The sequence below is a fragment of the Carettochelys insculpta genome, chromosome 1 (assembly GCF_033958435.1).
Source record: "Carettochelys insculpta isolate YL-2023 chromosome 1, ASM3395843v1, whole genome shotgun sequence".
Taxonomy (NCBI): Eukaryota; Metazoa; Chordata; order Testudines; family Carettochelyidae; genus Carettochelys; species Carettochelys insculpta.
In genome coordinates this window covers 307,800,771-307,816,935 of record NC_134137.1, presented here as the reverse complement: position 1 = coordinate 307,816,935, position 16,165 = coordinate 307,800,771, and the positions used below count along the sequence as shown (strand labels likewise).

The following is a 16,165-nucleotide window of genomic DNA, read 5'->3' as shown; positions in this document are numbered from 1 at the left end:
GCAGCTGTGCCTGGCACCCTTATTTCGATGTGTGCTACTTTGGCGTGTAGACGTACCCTCGCAGCGCCTATTTCGATGTGGTGCCGCGCAACGTCGAAGTTGAACGTCGACGTTGCCAGCCCTGGAGGACGTGTAGACGTTATTCATCGAAATAGCCTATTTCGATGTTGGCTTCACGTGTAGACGTAGCCATTAAGAGTCACAGAACAGAAGCACTTGACACTTCCTCCTTCAAGGCACTAAAATGCTGTCTACAATAACCAAAAGACCTGCCAACCTGTGGGTGTTAACTGCCTACTTGGGTGACATTGGCTAACTCAGGCTGCATCTACACTACAAAATAAAGTCAAATTTATCAAAGACAACTTTTTAACACTGGGTTTTATAAAGTCCAAGTTGAGTTTCTGCACTTCCCCAGTAAGTCACCCAAGTTCAACTGTTGCAGCAGTGCATTGTGGGAAATTGTGGGAACCTATCCCACAGTTCCCTCAGCCTGTTGCATTGTGGGAGTTTTTGCTGGTGCATAATGGGAAAAACGACCCACAAGTAGTTGTGGGTGTATGATGTCATCTTCACACACTGCATTGCCCTCATTCCCTTCTTGCTGAAAACAAACAGCCATTTTTCAGAAGGCTCTCTCCCCGATGAGAAAAAATTGTTTGAGTCATCCGCATTACGGACCTTGTGTCCTAAGAGCACCCACTGTCTTCTTCCTCATTCCCCTCCTGTTGAAACCAAATGGCCATTTTTCAGAAGGAAAGAAGGAAACACTGGGAATCCACAGTGAAAGAAAACCAAACAGCTGGGCTTCAGAAGGTGATTGAACCATGTCAACAGGTTGCTCAACTAGTTTTCCCCTGGTGAAAGAACACCAAACAGTGGGAGAATCTGGATCCATGTGAATAGGGAAAGACTTAATATTATTCACGGAGAAGGAAAGTAAGGAATCCCGGGGAAAAGAAAGCCAAACAGCTGGTGGGCTTCAGAAGCTCAAGCACCCTTCACAAACATGCTGTGGGTGCACCCAGCTGACTGTGCCATGTCAACAGGTCGCTCAGCTACTTTCCCCCTGTAGAAAGAACACCTTTCATCATAACTAATAAGCAGTATTCTCTCAAGTGCACATCAGTTAACTCTCTTTTTCCTGTCAGGTATGACTTTTACCTTATCAGTCAAGTAGCACGTAAAGGAACTGTCAATGCCACATACTACAACGTATGTGCTCTGGAAGCATGCAGCTGACTGTGCTATGTCAACAGGTCACTCAACTAGACTTCCTCCAGTGAAAGAACACCTTTCATGTTAAAGGAGAATGTCAAGGAACTATCAATTCCACATACTACAATGTTGTTTATGATAACAGTAGATTAAAACTAGATCACACGCAGAAAGGTAGGGAGGGGTCACAAGGTGAAGCACACAAAGGAGCCATGGGAGCACCCAGCTGACTGTACCATGTACCCATGATGCTCAAGTGGAACAAACTGGCTCCATGTGACCAGGAAAAGAACTGCAGGAGCATCCAGCTGACTGCCATGTCAACAAGTCACTCAGCCGCTTTTCTCCCAGTGAAAATAAATACAGCAAGCAGGCCACTGCAGAGACTGTGCCTCCCGAGCTGGTCCCCCAACAACACTCAGCCAAGAGGGACCAGTTGACATGGTGCAGTCAATGGGGTCCTTATTAGGCAGGGGGGACAGCCAGCTCCCAAAAGTGTTTCCCACAGGGGGAGCCAACCTTCCTATGCGTGTTGCCTCTCAGGGCCAGCCAGCCCCCAAAAATAATTGCTGCTGGGGAGCCAGCCTCCTGCACTTGGTGAACCCCAGGAAAATGTGAAGCGCAGAAGCCTGAACCCCACGCAGGCCAGGATATGCTGCTGTTTGGAAGCCTGATCTTCATTGCACAGCCAGCATATGGTATGGTGAGGCAAGGGCTAGCCACATGATGTGATGAGGTGGGGAGGGGGCTAGCCCACCAGCCACATGGAGCCTAGAGTGGGGAGGCTGTCCCATACAAATGTGAAGCACAGAGAAGTTTCTCGGGCTCTCCTGCTAAATCTTGTGCAGGGAAGAAGCTTTCACTCTGCTCCAGCCAGGACATTCCACTGTCTGCAAGCGCAACCCCCACAGCCCAGCCACCATGTGGTGTGGTGGGATGGGGTGCAGGCTGTCCCACCAGCTGCATGGAGCTGCGTGGGTGGGTGCTAGCCACGTGGTCCAGTGGAGGCTAGACTGCCAGACGCACTGTTCTTGTGGTGGGGAGATGCCCCATACAAATATGCAGCACAGAAAATTAGTTTCTCAGCCCCTCCTGCTACTTCCTGTGCAGGGAAGAAGCCCTCACCCTGTGCAGGGCAGGACATGCCACCCTGCTGTCTGATGAACCAGTGTCTGGTCCACACAGCCAAGCTGCCAAGTGGTGTGATGGGGCATGCCTAGCCTGCCAGATGAAATGAGATCCTGGTTCTCCTGATGGATCCATGCTGGGGCTCTCTTTCACTGATCACAAAGAAATGAATTCAAAATGCCAGGCTTCCTGTTTCCTACTTCCTGTACACCAGGAGAGCAGGGGAGGAACAAGTGGACAGAACGTACACATTCTGGGCACTGTGGGATAGCTCTGGAGACCAATAAAATTGATTTAAAGAAACACTGTTTCCACACTAGCAATAATTCAACTTTTTAAATTAGAACTTGGTGTTATCCCACATTGGATGGTTGATGCAAGAATGTCAACCTTAGCGCTCCTTAAAATTGACATAATGGTATTCGCAATGAAGACAGTCATATTGTAAAAATCAAGCTAAGTGCCTTAAAATTGACTTTATACTGTAGTGTAGACATAGCCTCCATCTTTTAGAGCCAACTCTGTAAAACTCGAACTATGATGTCTTAAGCCAAAGGAAGTTTTGATTAATTCATTAATGTTTTCAAACCTTTCAGATTCTCAGAAGAAAGCCACTACAGAAATATTCTGTGTTAAAAGAGGCACCAATATATTTTGCAGAAAAGCATTCAAATTAGTTCTCAAGAATTAGCTATAGTTTAGTACTTAAAATTAGGGTGCAAATCATAACATATTATTTCTTAATTCTTTGGGAGCTAGACCATACTTACAACATTTAAAACCAGAAGACGGATTAGTTTTATTGTGTAAGTTTTACAAAAATATAAAGAAATCAAAGACTGTTCATAAATTAAGGTAGGACAGATTTTTCATACAGTTGATTCTTCTGGAGTATTAACTTGCAATTATGTCTTGTATATTTTCTCACCTACATAACTGATCCACCATCACTTGCTCTACTACAGCTTGCTTCCTCCTCTCTGCAGCTACATCCTCCTGAAATGAAAAAGGACATTAAGAGCCTATGACATACAATAAACACTTTAGGCTATGTCTAGATGTAGCCCTAACTCGAAATAATTTATGCAAATCGTGCAAAGCAAACTTTATAAATTATTTCAAGTAAAATTATTTCAAAGCTTCTCCTACCCTCTCATGACAAGGCACAGCAGAAACAGAATACCATGCTCGAAATAGCTGTGCTATTTCAAGTGCGGCAAGTAGCTGGAGGATTGCTATTTTGGGATACATATGTATTCCGAAATAGCATCTATAGCCTAGACATAGCCTCAGAAAATAAGGTGATTTTCAGAGACTGCATTTTAGCAATGCAATATCTAATAGGGGATTTTCAAATGTGTCATTTGATTCCCTTACCTGATTTTTTTAATCATTAGAATTATATGGTCAATGAGTTTCAGTTAAATTACAGCCATATAATACATTTGATATAATTATACCATTTCATATATGCACTACCTCTATGCAATTTTATTGTCTACACATTAAAAAAAAGTTACATGTATGGTGAGGATGAGATCTCTTTATATTTGTTCCGACATTACTTTCAGTAAGTATATTATTTGAGACAGAGCATAAGAGAAACCTCCCACTTCATCCATAGCATTCAGTGCTGATACAAATTATAATTTGAACTAATTGGATTTTGTCTTGTAAAAGACTCATGATTTATTGTCTATTCTCTATTTATTTGAAAGAAGGTCATGCCAGCAAGGTCTTACTGGATTCACCCAAATTCTCTCAGTAGTACAGAGATTATCTCAACTATTCTTTGCTGGCCATGCATTTTAATCTTTGGCAAACACCTATCACTAATATATACCAATCTTCTGAGGTTTTCTACTGCATTTATGCTTGCCCTTATTTTCATTACACTTATATTGCTTGTTTTCATGGGAAGATAAGGACAATGTTCAGTGCTCAATTTTAGGTAAGTGCCTAACCTAATCTGTATACCTGTGACTAGTTATCTAACTCTAACTTTCATGAGCTAGGGTTTCCTCTCTGTTAGTGCAACTCTATTTCACTCTTGCTGAATACAGAGACAATCTCTGACAAACAGAAGCTCTCCCAGGTAAGCATTTTTACAAGTGCAACCTAAATTATATGTACAGCGAGCCCAACCATAGCTGCAGAGGATGAAAAACTTCAACATCTAAATTTCATTCAATGCCAGATGTCTTATTTTTTAGTGCATCCTTCACTCAGCTGTTACAGAAATTCAATACTGGGACAAGCATTTGATTTCAGTAGAGTCACAGGACAAAAGGAAAGAATTTTACTGTGAACAAAGCAGTCATTTTATTTAGAGGAATACTGCTTCTCCTGCTCAATTCTAACAATACTTGGTGACACCCAGGAGCAAATCACACCAATTGCATCAGGGCTTTCCTTTAACAGAGCAATTCCCATTTTACTCATAAGTATATTCATTTAGATATTCTGCATATTGGATATACATAAATTATTCTATACAAGACTTTAAACTCATCATCACAAGGGTTTCAAACTTCATTGCACTGTGACCCCATTCTGACAACAAAAATCACTCCACGACCACAGAAGGCAGTGGGGACCAAGTCTGCTTCAGCCCTTCCACCCTCAGCAGGGGGGTCAAAGCTGAAGCCCAAAAGCTGCTGCCCTATTGGGGCAGAGGTGAGAAGTGGGGAGAGCAAGTAATCTTTTGTTAGTCTTTAAAGTGCGACTTAACTGCTTTTTTGTTTTGATAGTATACACACTAACACAGCTTTCTCTCTGTTACTATTAATCTTGGATAGTGAGGCTTGGATTCAGATTTATTGGAACCCCAGACTGGAATGCTTGCCTTTGGGATGCCATGAAAATGGAGTTGTGACTCACTTTGGGGTCTCAACCCAGTTTGAGAACCTCTGTCATAGCATCTTAATACCTTCCAGCAGTGTTTTAAGCCAGGTAACCACATATCAGTTATATACTGTTTCTTCTCTCAGTCACTTCCCAGAGGAAGAAGCATGTGGAATGGTGTGGTTGATTTTTTTTGTAGGATATCTGTTGCTTCCTTAAAAATACCTGTTGCTATGTGTTTATGTTGGAGAAGGCAAGGTCAAAGACATATACATTGATTTTACAGGGGAAGGTGGTAAGATTTGTGATACCACTTAGTTACTCAGGAAGTTAATTCCAGAGTCTGCGGTAACACTAGAAGGTCCTGTCTCCCACACAGATAAGCTGTCTCCTCAATTCAAATAAAAATATGCCTCAAATACAACAGTTTACTTCAAAACTATTTCTAATACTGCAAAAACAACAAAAACAGAAGAAAATTGAAGAAAAACTGCACTTTAACAGTACTTTTTAATAGTAATGACACTCAAAGGATATGTTAACATATATTGTATATTTAAGACAATCTTTTGAAGCCTTTTTCAAAATAAATATGCACAACTGACAACTGATATTTTCAGAAATAAAACTTACAGACAATAATCCAAATTATATATATATATAACAAACTAAATTTCTCTCAAAGCACTAGGATATGGTATAAATCAACTCAAAATTGAAATTCCACATTAAAGATGTCTTGGCAGCTTTCACTCATTGTCCCTATGTATTGTTGTATATGACACAACCAGTTAAATATCTATTTCAGGACCTTGTGATAGAATATTCTATATAATAGAGCTCTTACTCCCAACACTATGAGTTCAATACATCAGATCATCCATAAATAAAGCCTGTTTCATTTGTTTTATTGGTGTAGTACAGCAAAAAGTGAAGTCCTGAAGGCTCCTCAGCACTGCTGAAACACAAAGCACTACCTTTTAACATTCAACATTAGCTCAGCAACCGTGCAGAGTCTTCAGATTGTACCGGAACTATGTGGTCTTGGTAAGGTATGTTTGGATACTGAGCATAGTCAATGCATAAGTGGCTACATACAATCCAGTAAATGGAAATGGAGCATGTAGTGGCTAACTTAATTACTCTTACTGTCAACCAGGAGTTGTGCTTAAGAAATGCCTAAAGGCATTAGTGCCAAACACTGCCAAACGCATCTAAAGCTTCTCTTGACATATTTCAAAGAGCTACTCTGTGACTCATTGTATGTCAGTTACATCATTCATGATAGCTCAATCAGACAGCAGTACCCACTTCTCTCCATTTTCTGCACCATAGCTTATGATAACTAACAAGGCCTGGCACTCGGCAATTTTAATGGAGACTCAGAACTGCCCTCACACAATCCTCATCCCTATGGTATACAGCCTTTAACATAAGTGTTTTTTAAAAAGAAAGAAAGAAAGAAGCAAACAGACAAAGTAAAGCATCTAAAAGTTCTCATATCATGCAAGGAACTATTGCTATCAGTAGTTCCCCAGCTACAGTCACTTTAAGGGCAATTACAACTATTTAAGCATTAATGCAAACTTCAGTTCAAGCAGAGGGGCAAATAATACTTTCCATTTAGTCTACCTGCATTTACAGTCTCACAAAAATGTGAATGGCTGAACAAACTCTGTAAGAATGTCACCATGCTATCCTGTTTCACAAAAATCAAATTCTGAAAACAATCACTGCTCATGTTCAGTAGTAAAGCATGCAAACCCAAATTTCACTGATGTTCAATTTCATTATTAAAAATGCTAAATGTGGTGTTTTAGAGTTCTCATGCTCTCTTTTGCTGTGCAATTCTGACAAAAGATCACAGACAAAATAGCTGTATTAGATTGCCCAGTTATTTCCCTGTCAATGCTAGATCATGTATGACTTAGTAGAAGAAAAATTAGTATGTAAAAATGCACACATATACAAACTTCTAGCAATAAGATTTTCAAAAGTACTCAGCACTTGGCCTAACTCTGTTCCCACTGATAACAATGGTTACATTTCTTTTTACTTCAGTGGAAGAAGTGATTGCTTTGGAAAACCACATTCTATACTTCTGTAGCATTTCAAATGTATACCTGCAAACCTTGACAAATAAGGATATTTACATAATAATTCTATACCATCCAGGAAACTTACAGCTTCTAGCTTTCTTCTGCTGTGCTGTAATGTGTAGGGCTTACTTGTGTAGCATTGTTGCAAGAGGGCCTTTTCATCAAGAGACGTAAGATCATCACCAGTCCTGTCTTTAGGTTGTGGATCCTACAGAGAAATATACTGTATTATACTTAAATCACTTACAATTAGTTGTACTAAACAAAAATATTTTTCTTTATTCAACTACTAAAAATATTTTTCTTTAGACTTTTCCTGAAACAGACATTTCCTGCAGTTTCACAGAAATTAACAGTGCTCTAAAGACGAGATGAATAGACAGGGTAAATATATTACATTTAGAAATTTCAGGGAAGAAATACAGCTTTTTTCAGAAGAATTCAGCAGAAGCTGAGTTTTTTTTTAAATAAAAATTAATTATGCTGAATGCAAAGATGTTTTCACAAAACAATTACTTATGTTTTCAGGGTCTCATTTAAAAAATCTGATTGTGTACCCTATAGAGTTAGAGAAGCACAAAGCTGGGACGGACCTCAAGTCATCTAATACCTCTCTTCACTGAGACAGGATCTAGTTGCTCAGAACCACCCCTGACAGGCACTGACTAACCTGTTATTAACATCTCCAACAATTGGGATGGCACAACATCCTTAGGTACCCAAATCTAGTGTTAAGTTATCCTTACCATTAAAAAAGTTTTTTCTAACATCTATTAACTAAGCCAATTACTTTTTATCCCACCCACATTGGACATGAAAAAAAAACGATCAATGTCTTCTAAATGTATTTGACAACTGTTATGTCCTCCCGCCCCCAAGCCTTCTCTTCTTCAGGATAAAACTTTCCAATTCTTTCAACCCTTTAGACAGATCACGTTTTCCAAACCTCTCATCAGTTTTGTTCTTCTCTGGTTTGTTCACATCTCTCTTAACCTTTGATGCCGAACACTGGACATAGTACTCCAGCTGAGGCTTTACCAGTGCAGAGCAGAGAAGAACAATCACCTTCCATATCTTAAATAAGATCATCTTGTTACTATAGCTATGTTTGCCTTTTATTTGCCATATTACACTGACTCATATTCAATTTGTGATCCATTACAACACTCAAATTCTTTCCTTCAATATCTGTGGCTAACCAGATATTTTACGTATTATATTTCACAGAACCATAGAAATGTAGGGCTGGAAGGGACTTAGAGAGGTTGAACAGACCATTCTACTGTGCTCAGGCAGGACCAAGTATGCTACCATCCCTGAGAGGAGTCTGTCCATCCTGTTCTTGAAAATCTCTAAAGATGGTATTTCACAGTCTCCTTTGGAAGACAATTTTAAAGCTTAATTATCCCTATAGTGAGAAAATTTTAATATCCAACCTAAGTATCACTTGCTGCAGTTTAAGCCAATTACTATTTGTTCTACCTTCAGTGGACATGAAGAACAATTGATCACTGTTCTCTTTATAACACCTCAACATATCTTGAGCTTGATACCAGAGTCATCTTCAGTCTTCTTTTCTCAAGACTAAATATGCTCACTTGTTACAACTTTTCTTTATCACTCAGCTTTTCTAACCCTTTTATCATTTTTCTTGCTTTCCATGAGACTCGCTCCAATTTGTTCACATCCTTCTTCATGTGTGGCATCCAGAACTGGACACAATACTCCAGCTGATGCCTCACTACAGGCAGGCAGAGGAGTACAATTACCTCCCGTAGCCTAGGCTATATCTAGACTGCAGGGATTTGTTGATAGAAGCTTGTGTCAAGAGATATCTTGCAACAAAACTTGCTGACAGTGCATCCAGGCAGCAAGGCTCATTGAAAGAGCGATCCACTCTGTTGAAAGAAAGCAGCCAGACAGCCCGGCCTCTCTATTAGCAAAACTGCCACTTGAAACAATGTCAGCCAGGGTTGCAGGTCACCCTTTCTTTCCAGGAGCCAGTGCTGGAGTCCTGCAGAGACAGGCACTTAAAGGGACCCCTCTGGACAACCAATCCCTGACCCTGCTGTGGGCTCGCCTTCCCCTGCAAGGGCCAGCAGCGCTCCCCAAGTGCTTGTTGTGCTTGCCCTTCATCTGGGGGTGACAAAGCCAGTCCCTGGATGCCTTCCTGCCAGAGCTGCCCCGGGATTGTGATGGCCTAACATGGACATGCTGTGGCTGGGACTGAACTTTATGGCAACTGTCCTCCTGTTCTTCACTGAGGGCAAGGCTGAGTGCACCCTGAGGGACGGTGCCCTGGCTGCAAGACTTGTGTGTGTGCGTGCACGTGCACACACAATGCACAGCCAGCTCTGGAGGTGCGCGCACGCACGCACGCACGCACGCACAGAGTGCACAAGCAGCTCTGGAGGCACCACACCAGTTCAGACTGGCTGGTCATGGAGCAGTGGGACGACAAGCTATGGCTCCAAAACTTCTTCATGTAGAAGGACACCTTCTTGGAGCTCTATGCCTGACTCACTCCTGCCCTCCAGACACTTAACACCCAGCTTCAGCTGCCATCCCCATGGAGAAGTGGGTCACCATCGCCCTCTGGAAGCTCACCACCACTGAGAGCTACCTCTCGGTGGACAACCAGTTTGACATGGGGAAGTCCACTGTCAGGGCCCTCCTCATGGAGGCAATGCACTCTCAGGATGCAGTCCCCACCCGGTGGGAGGGGGGGAAGGGAGAATATCCCACCAAAAGGGAACCATTGGAAAGTGGTGTTGGGGTGGGACGAACCCCCCCCCCAACCTGGAGCGGCTATGCCATCCCACCCTCATACAGTCCTGGTGCTGGTGGGGTGGGGTACGGTACGGAATCACAGGGAGTTTCCCAGAGAGCTGTGGGGGTGCAGGTGGGAAGGGGCTGGGGGCACCCCAGGAGCCCAGGTACTCCCTCCCTCAGTTTGTGTCGTGCGTTCAGTCACCTCCCTCTGCAGGTCGTGATGACCATCAATATTCTCCTGCTGTGGAGGCTCATCCATCTGGGAGACCTTGACAAAGCCATGGCCAGATTCGCTGCCTTGGAGTTCCCAAACTGTGTCAGGGCCATTGATGGGACCCGCACCCAAATCTGTGCCCTGGAGCATCGCGCAGCCAAATACATCAACCAGAAGGATGACTTCTCCATGGTGCTGCAGGCCCTTGTCGACCACAGTGGTTCACGGTCATTTACATGGGGACAGTGGGCCAGGAATACAAACACCCGCACGTTCCACAACTAGAGCCTGTGCTGGAGGCTGGCACATTCATCCCCCACCGTGAGCTGGCAGTTGAGGACATGCAGATGCCACTCTGCATCTCGGTAGATGCAGCCTACCCCTCATGATGTGGCTGATGCAGCCCTATACTGTCTGCTGGATCCCAGGTGGGAACTATTCAATGCCCGCCTGAACCACATCAGGATGCAGGCCGAGTACATCTCACCCATCTCAATGTGGTGGAGTGCAACAGCCACCAGATTGTGGGGGCTTGTTGTACCCTGTACAACATTGTGGAGGGGAAGAGGAAGGCTTTCCTCACAGGTTGGGGGGCAGCTGCCGGCTGCAAGGGACATGCCAATGAGCAGCTGGGCAAAGCTATCATCTGACAGGCCCATCAAGACAGGGTGCAGATCCAGGAGGCCCTAAGGGATAGCTTCAAACATGGACCCCAGTAACCCACATCAGGGCCTGCCCCATGGGGGCCTTGGGCCCACAGCCCTGACCCCATCCCCACCACAATCCCTCCCTTCGCTCTCTTACCCCTCCCTAGCCCATGCTCAAAACCCACAGATGCATGTGTGGTGAATAATAATGTGGGGTTTACTGAATAAAATAAAAATTGTGCAAAACAAAAACACCGTGAATCAAAACTATTTACAGGAAACACAGGTGTACAAAACAAAAACAGTGCCAATCACAATTATGCACCGAGAAGTGCTGTGCAACCTAACTATTTAGAGTGGGGGGGGCTAGGGGGCCTCGGATCATGAAGGCGGTGGGGGGGCTGTGAATCCGAGGGGGAGCAGGACTCTGAGTAGCATTGGCCTCAGGATCCCCACAGGTCTGGGGCTTCCAGGGGGGCTGGGCAGATGGGGGAGCCTGGGAACCACAGGGGCCTGGAGGCCAGAGGGGAGGTCCATGGCTATCACCCATTGGGGCACGCAGGGGTCCAGGGTGCTGTGCAGTACAGCTGACTGGTACAGGGCAGCCATGGACAGCTGGGACAGCATGTTCTGCCAGACCATGGTGACAAGGTCACAATGGGACATCAGCTGGTCCCAGGCCTACAACTGCCACTCCACTTCAACCCTGAACTGATGCTCCATGGTCCCAGGGATATCCCAGAGGATGGTGATGTGCTGCCACATGAGATCCTCGTGGACCCTCCAACAGTTACTCCAGCGGCAGCCTGGTAGCACAGAGGGGCTGGCCTGTCCCTCGAATAGCGTAGGTCCTGCTGTACGGGAGACAAGGAGGAGAGGTGGTGAGTCACGCATGCAATGCAGCCCCTAAGGCCCTGTCCCCCACCCAGGAGCAATGACCAACATCCCCCAGGCCAAGGATGTCCCGGGAGCAAAGCCATGTGTGCCCTATCACATGGGGGCTTCCCAGTGCCTCCAGAACTGAACTGACTGCTGTGGCCCTGCCTCCCTGCTTAAGGGACTAGCAGCCAAGTGCGGTGTCCGGCCACAGAGGGGTACCCTCACGGGTGGTAGGTGAGCCAGGAGCAGTCTAGCCCTCCACTCACACACCTGTGGCTCGCAGCGCTGCCCTCAGGAGCAGGTGCCGTCTCTCACCTGCAGGCATGTCCATGTGCCGGGTGCCACACTCCTCAGTGTGCTTGGGGTCAGGCCTGCACCCTTGTGGCTACCCTGCTTCCAGCTGCGGCAGGTGCTAGGAGAGCCCCTCCCACTCCTCGGCCTCAGGTTCGTCCATCCTCCTGTGAGCCTGGCAGCTGGATCCCGCCCGTGCCGGGGGTTGCCTGCTGAGTCCGGGGCTGCCGGCACATGGTTTCATGTGCTAGGACCACATTGTGAGATCCTGCCCAAGCTGGCGGAGCGACACTCACAGCACACCCCATCTGCGCCCACCTCCCATGCCCTGGGGTGTGTGGTATGTGGGGTACTCATTGATGGGAACCTCCCCCAGCTCTGAGGATGTGTGAGATGTGGCCTGGCTGCTGCGCACCGGGTCCAGCATGAGAATGAAGCTGCTAGCCTCCGAATCCGGCTGCAATGGGGGTTGGGCCTCCTCCTCTGGGGGCTCCCCATATCCAAGCTCAGGTGAGGTGTCCTCTCCCAGGATGTGCTGCAGATCCCTGTAGTAGTTGGGCAGTGTCCCAGGCCTGGACATACCCCTGCCACAACTCCTTTACTTTAGCCCTCACTTGTTCCACGGTGCAGCAGGGCTGGTCCTGTTCAGCCAAGGCAGCAACCATGGGGCCATAGATTTCAGCATTTCACCGCCTGGCCTCCAAGGGTCCTGTAGGGTTTCCTCCTCAGCCCAGAGTTCCAGGGGGACCTCGATCTCTGGTCTGGATCAGGAGAGGGCCCTCCTCTTCGAGCCCCAGACAGGGTCCTGTGAGCCCTAAGGCTGCTCCCGTAAGGTCCCACGGGGGTCTCATGGGACCTGTGGCTCTGCCATCTCTGTGCTGCAAGCAGAAGGTGCAGCCATGAGGAAGTGCAGTATGCTGCCTGGCTGCTCCCATGGTCTCAGCTTCCTGCCACAGGGTTCTCTGGCTCCCTGCAGCTTTAAGAAGGGCTGGAGGCAAGAAACATAGTGAGCTGATTGCTGTAGACAGGGTGTCCACCAGAGCACTTACACAGCATCCTGGAGTCTTTTTCTGTTGACAGAAGGCCTCCAAGAACATCCAGACCCACACATTGTTGACACATCTCTGTCAACAGCAGTATTCTTCCTCATGGTGAGCGGGGCACATCTGTCGACAAAAGTGCCCCATTCCGTCGACTTAATGTCAAAAGACCACACTTCGCAATCTGGACGCTCTGCAGGTTTTGATGATAAAACCCTGCAATCTAGACATAACCTTACATATACCAATCCCATGGAATATTATACTGCAGACATTTTTACAACTACATTATGCTGTTGGCTCATATTCAAGCCACCAGATCCCTCTCTAAAGTGCCTTGAAAGTATTATGCATTTTGCATTTGTAAATTTGATTTTTTTTTCCTTTCTATGTATAGTATTTGCACTTTTCTCTATTAAATTTCATCTTACTGATTTCAGATAAATATTCCAATATATTGATATCATCTGAATCCTAAACCTGTTTTCCAAAGAGCTTGCAAACCTTCAGAGGCTGGTGTCACCCACATTATTTAAGTCAATTAAAATTTTGAATTCTACAGACCCTTGGAAGATTTGATGTATCCTCTCACTTTCATATTGAACCACTGGTAACTACTCTTTTGGCTACAGTTACACTAGTGGGTTTGTTGACAAAACTCATGGAGCTTGCATCCAAAAAATGTGTTTTGTCAACAGTTTGTCCACAAAGCTCATCACTTTTGCTGGTAGTATTCTGCCTCTCAGCCATGAGGCATAATTCCCCAGGACTTTCTTTTTCCACATTTTGAAGGCAAGTGTTCGCCCAGCACCAGTCCTCTGGGACTTCACACTTTCTCCATAGTTGAAGAAGATAATCACTAGTAGTTCGGAGATTGTTTTACTAGCTCAAGTAGTGAATTTCATCATCTTGAATCTATCCAGTTTACTGAAGTATTTCTTTAACCTGTTCTTTTCCTATCCAGACAAAATATGCTTCTCCATTCTTAATATTATGTTAAAAATCTAATTATAGTTACTTTTGGTGAAGATTGAAGAAAACAGAGGAAACACTTGAGGATAAAATCATGATATTAACAAATTGTGTATTCTGATATTCTATTTTACATTTTTAAAATACGAATTATTTCACTTCTCCTGTTTAGAAATACCATGACTGAATAGGAATAAGGGGATGTCAAGGTTGGCGGCGTCCTTTCGAAAAGGACCGCTGTCTGAATGAGCCACACAGGAGCGAAACATGGCAATTTCAAAGAGCCGCAGCCAGTGGCATGCTAATGAGGCACTGAATATGCATTTCGGCACCTCATTAGTAATCTTCAAAATGGCCATTTGCATGGCCATTTTGAAGTTTTGTGCCAGTGTAGACACGGCCATTATCTTTATGTATTTAAACCCCTTTCCCCCATCATTTTTTCCTCTATTTGCATTTACAGACTGCCTGATAGTTCTGTAGAAAAGTGGTGATATTTATTTCTCCTCTTTGAAAACTGTGCAAAATTATGACTCTGTACATACATTGAATTTAAAAAGGATTGAAAGAATTTTGATATTCTAAAGTAGCATTTTTATCATCATCTTTCCTCTTCTGGTTTCCCCAATTTTGCATTTTCCTTCTAATAAAAGTACCGACAATAAATCTTGTATATAGCTTACCTGGCTGAGTAAAGTGTCTTTCCAGGACATATATTTGTGCTCATGCTGGAAACTTATGCTTCTAATGCTCATAAGAGGACAGGGCCCAAGCAGACTTCCTCTATTTTGATGCCTGTTCAACATTCAACTTGCTCAGATACTATGAGAAGGAACACCAGAGAACATCCTCAAATTTTAAATGTTACCTCTTTTTCTGCTGCTTTCCTTGAAGATTCCTGAGACTGGTCATTGTTTTTTCTCTTTTCTGTGATTCTCTGAGAATACTGTTTATATCCCTCTTTCATTTCTGCTTCACATTGCTGATATTTTAGTTTGTAATTGTCTGTGGGGGGTGGCAGATTTTCTGGTATTGTGTTTTTCTCCAACAAAGCAAGCTAAAAGGCAAAGAATAATCAGAAATAACAGCCTCCTGTTGATACACGTTGGCTGTGTCTACACTACTACCTTCCTTCGAAATTTTGAAGAGTAAGGGGACTTCGAAGATGCCCTGGCACTTCGAAGTACCAGTGGTTGAACCACGGCTAGACACGTGCCAGTACTTTGAAGTTTAAAACTTCAGAATTGCCACGGGGGGGAATGCACGGCAGCACTTCATTAGTAAACTCCGAACAGCCTCATTACCATCCTTCCTTTGAAGGAAGGCAGTAGTGTAGACACAGCCATTGAGAGAGATTATTGTACTCATCCATTTTTACAGCTATAGAATGGTTATTCTTTGACACCACACAACATTTACAAGAACATAAATAGTGTTGTATAACAATATTACATTGTGCTCATAAAAATCTTCTTATTTTGCTTAGAATTAATCATTTTCCTGCAAATAAAGTGATTCTCAACCATATCCACAAACCAAATTTCACGTGTGGTCTCTTGCCAGCCTTTGCCGATGCAAAGGTCTGTGAAACAACACAAACCCGTATTTGATTTGGAATGCTGAATGAAGGGACCAAACATTATGTAGATTAGAGATTGCAGTGGTACTGAGTAGACATTGGGGTCTGCTTCCTCATCTTCCTCTATGTATCAGGGTTTGCAGCCAAAAGATCAGGAAGAGCCATTTTTTTCAAATTCAATTACAAAATCAATACTTCAATAGCCGCAGTGCACGTGAATATAAGACAGTCCTTACTAAATAATGTCAACCTGTACTTTCTGTCAAACCTATTTTAAGAACAGCGCGCACACAATGATGTGTACCAGTCAGAAAGTTGTTACCACCGTCTCCAGGCTTTACCCACCTCAGCCCCCAAATCTAACCCCTATCCCCAAGCTTTACCCCCATCCCACAAACCCCTCTCAGCCCCAAACCCACCCCACGTCCCCAGGATTAACCTGCCTCAGATGGTGCTGATCCTCCATGGCCGCCCTCCCCCCA

The 16,165-nt window shown here is 44.4% G+C and overlaps 1 protein-coding gene across 5 annotated transcripts in view; it reads right to left on the bottom strand.

Moving 5' to 3' along the window:
- CAPS2 (calcyphosine 2) overlaps positions 1-16,165 on the bottom strand; it is a 52,566-nt gene that overhangs the window by 25,478 nt on the left and 10,923 nt on the right. For 4 of the 5 annotated variants that reach the window (XM_075012705.1, XM_075012714.1, XM_075012731.1 and 1 more), the window contains 3 exons: positions 14,973-15,161; positions 7,375-7,497; positions 3,275-3,342 (listed from right to left, as the gene is read on the bottom strand). In XM_075012705.1, the coding sequence (XP_074868806.1) occupies positions 3,275-3,342; positions 7,375-7,497; positions 14,973-15,161 (380 nt within the window). Of the gene's footprint in view, positions 1-3,274; positions 3,343-7,374; positions 7,498-14,972; positions 15,162-16,165 lie in introns of those variants that run through there. The other variant, XM_075012738.1, reaches the window with a different exon arrangement.